This window comes from Brassica napus, chromosome C1 (genome assembly GCF_020379485.1).
Source record: "Brassica napus cultivar Da-Ae chromosome C1, Da-Ae, whole genome shotgun sequence".
NCBI lineage: Eukaryota > Viridiplantae > Streptophyta > Magnoliopsida > Brassicales > Brassicaceae > Brassica > Brassica napus.
This window is the reverse complement of record NC_063444.1, coordinates 14,511,110-14,522,088: the sequence shown is the minus strand read 5'-3', so window position 1 is coordinate 14,522,088 and position 10,979 is coordinate 14,511,110. Positions and strand designations below refer to the sequence as shown.

Genomic DNA, 10,979 nt, shown 5'->3' with positions numbered 1-10,979 from the left:
CAATATTCGCATATTTTATATATGTCAAAGATGTGGCAACTTATTGGAGGCTTCATTTCACGAATCCAGTAAGTGAATTCTCAATCATGCTCTAGCATTGATCGGACTTGAATTGATTATTTTTTCATGACAGCTTATCCAAAAAATATTTATCTTCTTCAAAAATGCATTTGCACAAAATTAATTTACCATAAAGACATGTATCGTTGTCATAGTTCAGATATGCGGATTGGTGAAGATGGTTGAGTCCTTTAATAGATTTGTGTTGGAAGAAGTATTGATTTAACCCCTCAATATAATGAGCCTCTGGATTGTCATTATCCAAACATTGATTCATTAATTGAATGGGTTGATTCATCATCATGAATGGTTCCGCTGCAAAATATAATAGGCTAAAGTTACAGGAGGATTTGTGTCTGAAGAGTTTATGTCATAGCTGTCAATGCTTTCGTCTGAGTTATAAGTATTGACTGAAGTATCTGATACCATCTTATTTTTATGTATTTTTTTAATATAGTGGAGAAACATGAATCTTAAATATTTATTTTATTTTCAATTAAAAGTAATAATTTTTTTATATTTCTATTATTTGTTTTATTTTTCTTTTTACATATCATATATTTATTTCACCATTAAAAATCATGAAAGTGTAATTATTTACTTTTTAATATTTGTCTACTTTCGTTTTAATAGTTATATATTGAATTATTTATTTAAAACAGTAGTTGATTATATTTAACACAGTAAATATATGTATTTTTTTTAATAACACAATCTTCTTATTTTATTTTCTCAAATTATAAATCGAAACGATGGAAAAATAGATAATCAATTATTAGTAAATTACTTTAAGTTAGGTAAACAGAATTAAAACCTAATAATAAGTACTATACTTTATATATATACATGTTTGTTTGAATCTATATATGTCAATATTTTTGAAAACCAAATGAACTATGTTAATAATTTGATCAAACAGTTTCTTCTAAATTTCAAAAAATGTAATGAATTTTTGTATTAATTCATAAGACAATGATCTTTAACTAAAATCATAATTAATAACTGATTTAAATAAATTATTCATAAGACTATAGATTTTATATTAATTCAGCTATTCACTTTTTTCGGGCATTTAGTGTGTCTCTTTAGATTGGTGATTTGATTTAGTTATCTTCATTAAGCATGATTTCAGCTTCCTACAGCCTTCCCGATTCTATTATTCGGGTGATTATTATCACTTCCATTTTATTGCGATAATGTCCCACTACGTTGTACGACGGTGGTCATATAAATACATGACAGTTTAAGTTATGACAATATCTTTGTTCACAGATTTAGTTTTATTAATTAAATGTGATCGTTCTTGGATATGAATTATGTTCTTTGGTGTGTTTATGTAGCCATATTATTTAAATATATAGATATTTTTACTGGATATCATGCTGATTTACATCTCTACTTATATGTTATTTCTGTTGGTGTCACATGAATTTTGGACCCCGTGTGATTGGTGATTGTCGTCTCATCTTAGCATCTAGCCTTATCAACATGTGTTGTGTATTGTTGTAAGTTTTGCATGGGTATAATTTATATTGTGGAGCACTTTTTACCTAAACGTTTGATTCTAAACTCCTCATTACGGAAGTCTTGAAGAATCAAGGTCTGGACTATATATTATCATTTCTTGAGGACATAATTTGTGAATATTAAATAGTTGTGTGAAGAATATATTAAAAACATCCAAAGAGGTTACTATTTCTTAGAGGATCATGAGGTTGATGTTAATTTAGGATTGATTCCACGAAATATGTTTGGGTGGGAATAATAAGTTGACTTAAATGAATACGATAGAAATCTAAAATATAAAAAGTTTTGTTTTTTTCAAACATTTGATAGTCGATTACAAATTTGATTTTCTTATATATGTAAGTTCAATAACATCTTCACAATCGAGAGGTCTGAATTTGAAATTATTTTTTCATGTGGCAACTATACCGAGTTCATTTGTTTCAAGTGGGAAAACATAATATGTGGGGTCAATTGAAATGTTTACACTGGTAATTTTTTTAATGGTCTTCAACTGCACGATCACAAATATGGAAACCAAAAACGTACAATATGTGGGGTCAATTGAAATGTTTACACTGGTAATTTTGCAATCACCCAAACATACATCAGTGGGCTGAATCAAGAAAAAGGCTGGTCGTATTTGCCATTCCTGGCTGATGAAGAGCCGTGAATATTTGATTTTCCCACTTACGTTCTGCTCAAGCTATCTCTAAGATTCGTAGACAACACTCATAACCTTTATCTCAATCTCCACATGATCGGTTATCTGTAACATATATCACACAGTAGCTAGAATCATTTTACAGTAAGGTAAGCCTGAAATATGTTATCAATGAAGTTTTAAAAATGCCTCGCATGAAACTAAATTATGTATTTATCTGATTAGCATAGCATATACTTTCCTGAACAAAGTATGATTTTTTCATTACTTGGATAGTTCCATCTTTGGCCAATGACTGAAACATTATCTGCAAAAATGGAATAAATTTTATTGATCCCAAACAGAAAAGTTGATACATTTCAAGACCCATAACTTAGTACCTCCGGATAAGAAGCTCGGCTCTATCAAAGTATTCTTGGGCGAGTATTATTTCTGGAAGATCTGGTTTTGGAAAGTACCAGTAACCAGTGAGCCCTTCTTTTTCCTCATTGTTACTTTTTCTGAACATATAGACTCAAGTTAGTTGATGGTGATATGATAAAGAAAAACAGATATAGATACTGCAACGTAATGAAAAATTCTTTATCTTAGGACCTGAGTTTTTTCTTCCCACAATCTGGCCGGCATGGCCGCTGGTTGTAGTGAAGTGCTTGTTTTGATCTTCCATAGTCAACTTTTGCTGAAAACGCACTAAAGTTCTTAATATACATTATAATCAAAACTGAATGAGTTGATCATATCCCTTCACTTGTTTAACTCATAATACACAAACGGCAAAGAATGAAAGTAAATTGTTGACCTTGGTGACAAACTTTATATTAACCAATTGGATGGATTGATATACTAACATCGCAGTGTAGAGCAAATACCTCATATGGCAGCGGATTGAATCCCACTTTTTATACCTCCTTTCTTGACATTACAGGCTTCCCAGAATCAGAGCATACGGATCTCCGCTTTGTTAGAGCAACGCCCGGCTTTCTAATTATTGAGAATGATACGTGAGGTGGCCATCGGAGGTAGGTGAGCTTGGATTCGAAAGTTTAGAATGTTTTGTTAGGAGAGATGATTGACATGTCATGCCTCCAGCGTATTTATAACCCTAGGTTTTAGACATTCTGGCGTTAGCATGGATGTATAATGAAATCAATACGAAGGAGTGGAGAGAGTGGTTTAATGGTTGTTATTGCAATCATTACATGGAGCAATTGAATGCTATAGGAAGGCGTTACTTGTCTTTGAAAATCGAAGGAAAGAATTTTCAATCGTCACTCTGCGTTCTTCTTCGGTTAGACAACAAAAGGTTCAGGAAGAATAAGACTACATAACGTAGATGGGCTTCTCGTTATAATTAAATTCACCTAGTAGCCCATCGTTTACAAAATGGTCAAACATGCAATTATAACGTTGAGACTAAGTTTAGTGTCGTGTAGTAGCTATAATAACTGGCCCATTAAGAAATTCTCGAAGAGACGAAACATTTGCGTTTTCAGATAGAGAAGATGACGTGTCAGCATTTGCCCCCTTCTAACTGATGATGTGACACTCTAATAAGGGAAAAAAGCCAACTTTATTAGTATAGATTTTGAGAAAGAAATAAATATTTGACAAAAAATATGTAAAACGTTAGGAAAGCAGTAGCAAAAATTTAATTAAAAAATAAAATAATAACGAGAAAAATAAGAAAATACTGAAGAAGATGCATAATCTCTGTTGAAGAAGTTGATGTGATAATTACATATATAATTCCAAAAACATTTTTTACTACTAGATATTCATTAATTATTTTTACATCAAAATTATATAAATTTTATGACTGATTTTCAAACTATTTAAAATTTAAAATTATATTTTTAATGTTTCTAGTTATTATTCAAAATTTATAATATTGTATATATAATATATATATATATATATATATTTATAATATTTATATCCGCGAATTTGCGAACAACCAACTAGTTGTATAGATTTATCTCCACAATCTACGACAACCCGCAACCTATAAATGATAAATCATTAATGTATAAAGGAAAACAACTACACGCGTACTTGTACTATCTATATTCACATGGACCAAAATGTGTGGTTACTCGTTAGGTTAGAACTGTGTATCAGTTTTAGTTTTCTTTTTTTAGTTTTAATTACCAGATTTGAATTAGAAATTCTATTTATATGAAGTTGCTAGTTAGATGATTAATATCATCCATTTTTAATGATAACATACGTTTTATAGTTTCATTGAATTAAGTTCCATATCGTATATACGTCAAAAATCCATATTGTATATATTGACTACACTAATACAAATCACTTAAACTTTATGGTTTATGCTTTGATAATATCGTTTATTTTGGTTCCAAGTAAAATATGCACATAAATGTAAGGCATTATCAAACCAAGATATCAATATATATTCCAAGTACATATATAGATTCAGCACACTTAAATAAAGGCTACGACGGGTGACACGTTGAGTTAGAGTATTTACAATAAAAATTATAATTCGAAGTAATTTGCGGTAGAAACTATATGGTAAAAACTGTAGATTTATGTAGTGAATTCGCAGTATAAATATGAGTTACAAATTTTTTGTAATTATTGATTGGTAACGTTTTTGATGTATAAGTTGCAGTATATATATAATATGAATATCAATAATAATAACATTTAACAGTAATAGTTTAACATGTTAACAAAAAAATTAACAATAATAATTAAATTTGTTATAAAATTTAATTAAATTTCAAATATATTAAATTAAGTAAATTAAATTAAACTAAAACTAAGAAAATACAGTAATATAATTATGTAAATATTCTACCAAAATGTTCATATATGTTTACATATAATTTAATGTATGTAAAAACCTTTAGTTGCTAAATCTAAAAACCTTTAGTTGCCAAATAGATTTAGCAATTAAAATTATAGAAACAATCTTAGATAGTTTAAAAGGAACTAATAGTTTATAAATGGACTAACTAGTAAACATCTATATAATATAAATGTTCACGTGAGACAACTATGAATGCATTTTAAAAAATTGTTAAAGTTTAAACAGTAACCGTTTGATAACTGGCATAAAACCAAAAGAAAAACAATTCAACTTCTGATAACTTGAACTAGGTTAAGACCCGCGTCTTGCGCGGAATGAACATTATATATAAATTATTTTATGTATTATATTTTTTAACATATTATGAAATAATAAATATATATTTAATAATTAAAAAGTTAGTAACTATTACTTATATAATTAAATTTGTGTGAACATATAAATAAATTTTATAATCCAAATTTTTTTTTTCTATTTGATATGGTATATAATTAAATTTAAATGATAGTAACATATATATAATATATTTTAATATTAATATATATTAAATGATGTTTTCTACTCATATGTTTTTTTGATCATTTGTATCTGTTATAACAAAAACTTTAAATTACTGATAATAAAATTTCATTGTGGGTTTAATAGTTTAAATAATTTATAATATTTTTAAAAAAGTTAAAATGATATATATTTTTTTATCAAAAAATAATTCAAAGTAAATTTCAAAATTAAAATATTTATGTATTTTTATATGGCATATAGTTTAATTTAAAATGATATATATATATCTTTGAATCTAAATACTTATTAAATGAGATTTTTGACTTATATGATTTTGTAATCATGTGTATCATGTCATAACAAAAATTTCAAACCATGGATAACAAAATTTGAATGTGAGACTTTTAACAGTTTTCGTAATTTATACTCTTTTTTAAAAATTCAAAATATAACATATACAGAAAAATATAAATTTTTATTATATGGTTAATATGGTTGTTTAATTTATTTTAATAGTTTAAAATTAAAATAAATATAATATAAGATACACTTATTTTTATCAAATTTTTATTATTCAAAATCATTAATTGTCCTATATACTTTAGCCACATTAGGCAATTCCGTAATTTTATTTAAAGAAATAATGAAGCACATTAATAATGTATTTATGGTTAGTTTAATAAAAAACTTATTATATATTTAGATGAACCAACCTATTTCTCTAAGGATTCTAAGAATCATTCTATTGATGACATGTGATTACAAAAAAATGTTATAATGCTTCTCAATTAATATATAAGGGATTATCAATTTTTTCAAAGGATTAATTCAAAATTGTAACTCATATACAATATATTATAACTCAAACACTAAATAAAAAAAATAAAAGTAATTCATAAATGGTAACATTTTTGAGTTATACCCCTATTTTAAACTTAATCAATAGTAACTCATGTCACCAATCAAAGCCAAAATCGAATAATAGAATGAAGATCATTCTCTCTTTTAGGCCACGATGGGCTTTCAATCCAACATAAGTCTAACTTTAGATTTTAGTTTTGGATTTTAGTTTTTGGTATATGGAAAAATTGATGAGCTTGTTGTAAGTGGTTACAACGATGCCAGATGCCAGTTTTTCAGACTGACAAAAATGATTTTTTATCACAAGTTGGTTTCATCTTTTGTCTTAATGGAGAGTGGTAGGTTGGAAAAGTTCCAAACAAATCATCATAGCTACTCTCAATGGATGCAAATGTTGTTGATCCATTGATTAAGCCTCTTTCATGGCCTAAGTATGAGAGTCATACTGTAGCCATGGGTATTAAGTATCTTAAGATAGTATCTTAAGATGTGATCTTGATTTATTGAGAGATTTTATGTTTATGATATGATGTTCATATTGACATACATTTGATTATGTACTCAAATTAATAAAATTGTTTCAGAATTATTTGATTATTGGATTATTAAATAAAAATCCCAAAATAATTTATATCATTCTTATAGGTCATCAAATACGTGACTAATCATGAAACCCTATAAGTGAAAGATGCTATAAGTTATTGAAAAAGTCCATAGTCAAGGTTGTTAATTTGGGACAATAATAACCGTGAATGACTAGTATGTGAGGTGACTGATGACTAAGTTTCGTGGACTCATTTAATATGTTGCATTAAATTCAATCACATAGATATGTGTTGGGGAACACAGTATCGGATTGACCTGCTATGAGAACTCTACAAGATTGTTATATGAGTGTCATAAGAGTTTCTCATTACGACTATGAAGTATAGTCCTTAGACCTGAGTTCGTCATGATTCTTGACTTATGGATTAGTTCACTTTGACCTTGTCAAACGTCAGCCGTAACTGGTGATTATAAAGGCATTGATTAGGTGTTTTATGAAGTTTGTAAGGAACATGGATGGAATAAGATGGGATTTGCCCCTCCCATATAACGGGAGATAAATATCTTTGGACCTATCGAAGATTTGATACTGAGAAATGCATGGTCATGGTCAAACGAGGTGAATGTCAGTCGTTTGTTTTTTATCAGTATAAATCAGAGTTCGATAAACGTGATCTAGCTTAATAAGGATGACACTAGTTTTTGCCTTATGCTGAGATCAAGATATAGCGACAAAGGGATTACGAAAATAAATGATTCTAGTACAAGTAGGAGATTGTTGGGAATGTCCTAAAATCATTTTGCAATTACTCTTGTTAAAGTCATAGTGTCGAAGTTTGACAATCGTTTAAAATTAGGTGGTTATAATGTTTTGGTAGAAACCGCTTATAATCTATAGATTGAGAATCTATTACTAATTTTATATGATCTTACAGGATCACACACCTAAACAAACTAGATTAATGATTATGGTTTTGGAAGTAATATAATATATAAGATGTATTATACTAAAGTAAGTGATAATTATAATAGTTATAATTATCTTAATGAAAAGATGAACGTGTATGTGCATGGGTTTTAGCCCACCAGCCTTTAAGTGGACTAGGTTAAGCACGTTGCCATGTTATTATATATATTTAATTACGACGAATGCAACTAAAACCCTAAGGCGACCAGAGATAAAACGTTTGTCTAGTTTGACGGCACTAGCATCCCGTTGTGAACTAGTTTGTGTGCGTGTGGATACCGATAGAGGCACGACGTTTGGAGTGTTAAGAAACTTCGGATTGTTTTGTTTATTTTTCCGCTGCAAAATAACAAAGTATATTAGAAATCTTAGATCTAGATATATTTCAATATTAGCATGAGATTCTAGGTATATAAATTCATAGGTTGATGTATAAATCTTAGAAACCGGTACGAAGTCCTACAAAAACATGGTGGAATTCCTACAAAAACATGGTGGACGGAGATCAAGCCAGATGAGCTTGGAGGCAAAACACCAGCCTCGGACTGTAGCTGGGGAGAGTGTATTGTGGTGTGAGACCGGAGTCGTTGCGAAGCTGATGGGCTTGGAGATGTTACCGGTTCAGGTCAAGGGTAAACCGGGAAAAGACAAGCTAGGGACTCTGCTCAAGAGAGAGCGTCTAAGGAGGAGATATCGGACGCTGGGCGTCAACAGACGAAATATTCAGACCACTGAAGCTTCTTGCGCGTCTGGAGATTTTAACGCAATTAGACCAATAAGAGCGGGGCCCACATTCCGTTTCCCATAAGAGTTATGTTTCAGTATTAGTTATGGGACTGAGCTTAGCCCTTTTAAAAAACCTTCATGTCAAACATCAGTAACTTTTTTTTTACGTTTCTCATAAATCTGTTGTCTCACAACTCGAGCAAATAAGCTAATGGTCTCAAAACTCAAATATCAGGAAAAGTAGCATGAGATATATATTTGTCTCAAGCTAAGGTTTTGTTTTCTTTTTTAAGACAGTAAATGTTTATTGACGAGAAACATGCTTCAAATACCTTAAGGGGAAAAAAAACACAAGACTTGGTGGGTTTGTGTTGTATATCAGACGGGAACTCCTAGCTCAGACATTCTCATGATCCTTTTGTTCAATGCAATCCTCTTCTGTCTCAGGAGCGAAGTCATGGAAGCCACCTAATGATTGAAGAAAAGCGACTTTGAATGACCGTTCACCGCAATAAAGCTTAAACATAAGGGAGATGAAAAGAAATTGACTCACTTCGGCTCTAAGCTTGATAGCTTCCCTCCCAGGAATTTGCCGTAGTCCATCCATTAAATCTGCAGAAAATACAAGTCTATGTGTAAACATACAGCATGGATCTAAACTCATTAACATATATACACAGTGACACATGGAATAAATGAATATTACCAATGGAAGGTAGATAATAAGGGTAAAAAGATTTTGTGTGTTGTTCTTACCTGCAGCTTCGCATTCAACCTTGTGGACAGACTTAACAAGACGATGTATATTGTTTCCAGAGTCCCTACAGATAATGACAGTAGTAGCCTTAATAACCCAAATGAAGTCAATTAAAGTAAGGAAGTGAGTTCCGCAGATGTTGAGGCATACATGAGTTCAGAAAGACCGCGTTTCATATCCTTCTCTGCTAAAGCCGACCTCTCAAGCAATTTCATGCTCTCCTTTTTCATCAAGTCTACAGACATGTTCAACTCCTGGACATGCTTCTCAGCTCTCAGGAACTGTGCCTGAAGAGATAGAATTGAAGTGGATCAAAAAAAAAAACGAGAAAGGGGACACAAACTAGGGAAACCAAGTACTGTATAACAGTCTTAAGAACTAAACTTAAAGTCAGTGGCATGTTAGATACCTCTTCGCTCTGAAACCGGCCCAGAGTATGACGAAACAAGAATCTTCTTGGGCCTGCAATTAGTAGAAGTATAGATAAACCAAATTTATACAAGACAAATCTCAGAAATAAATATTTGATACTTTTCAGATGCTTTAAAGCAAAGGCACATTGTAAATCAGAAAGATGATAAGAGCATAGGTTATACCTCGCATAAGAAGGAGACCAGCAGCGAGACCAATTCCAGCAGCAGCAGCCGGATTCTCCTTTGCGTTTCTCAATTCCTCTGCAAAGAAATTAAAAAAAACAGCAGAGGGGATAGTGAGTCAGATTAAGGATAAACTCACAATTACAAATCTGGTAAATCATGTGAGAATTGATCATCAGGAATAGACGCATTACAACTACAAAAGGAAGGTTTTGAGAAACTATGTGTTATATCTCAATAGCGTTCATAAGCGTAGTTTGTGAAGAAACTTGGGGTCAAGTTACCTGTAACTTTACTGAAGAAAGCATTCTCATAGGTCTTATACTGAGTCAAAGCATGTGGAATAAAATCCTGCAGATAAAGGTTTACTATATCGTTAAGCAACATGAATAACTACCATCTTGAAAATACATTGTTTCTTTGGAGGATATGTAACCAAAGAAACTCAATGCTAGGAGATACTCAACAAGAGGAAGCAAAATCAAAGGCCATGAATAAGTTCCTAACGCTACGATTCCACCATCTGAACAATAACTAGCACCATCTCACATACAAGAACGGCTCAATGAAGCAGAATCTGCCCTGAATCGAACTCTGTTTCTAGAAATCTTAGCGTAACCTGAAAATTGCTGCGAAAGAATCTCGATTCGAAGAGAATCATAACCACCTGTATGGATCGGAACTGAGAGGTAGAGTTTTCACGGAGAGAACGAGCGGAGCGCATGGCGGAATCCTTCGATTCCTTCACCGTCCGCTGCAAATCATCCACCCATTTCTCTGCTCCTCCTACTGCTTCCTCCACCGATTCAATCACTCCGATCGCTTTATGCTCCGTCGCATCGGCAGCGACTGCATTCGCGGGAGCGGAATCATCGGTAACGCCGGCTGCTTCGGTTTCGTTCATCGTCGGAGATTACACGACCTTTCCGAGACGAGCCTTCTCCTCTCTTTCAATCAAG

The 10,979-nt window shown here is 31.4% G+C and overlaps 1 protein-coding gene across 1 annotated transcript; it reads right to left on the bottom strand.

Annotated features, from left to right (window-relative positions):
• Positions 1-8,808: 8,808 nt before the first annotated feature.
• Positions 8,809-10,973, bottom strand: LOC106444193 (RGS1-HXK1-interacting protein 1). Its single transcript, XM_013885697.3, has 8 exons — positions 10,688-10,973; positions 10,305-10,371; positions 10,021-10,098; positions 9,834-9,886; positions 9,575-9,711; positions 9,424-9,488; positions 9,221-9,279; positions 8,809-9,135 (listed from the first exon to the last, which is right to left on the bottom strand). The coding sequence occupies exons 1-8, from the start codon at positions 10,922-10,924 to the stop codon at positions 9,046-9,048; spliced, it is 786 nt and encodes a 261-aa protein (XP_013741151.1). The 5' UTR covers positions 10,925-10,973; the 3' UTR covers positions 8,809-9,045.
• Positions 10,974-10,979: the final 6 nt, after the last annotated feature.

Coding starts and splice junctions, on each gene's coding strand:
- LOC106444193 (XM_013885697.3), bottom strand. CDS start 10,924: ATGAACGAAACCGAAGCAGCCGGCGTTACCGATGATTCCGCTCCCGCG. Junction 10,099..10,304: donor TTTCTTCAGTAAAGTTACAG/GTAACTTGACCC, acceptor ATTTCTTTGCAG/AGGAATTGAGAAACGCAAAG. Junction 9,280..9,423: donor GGTTGAATGCGAAGCTGCAG/GTAAGAACAACA, acceptor TATTTTCTGCAG/ATTTAATGGATGGACTACGG.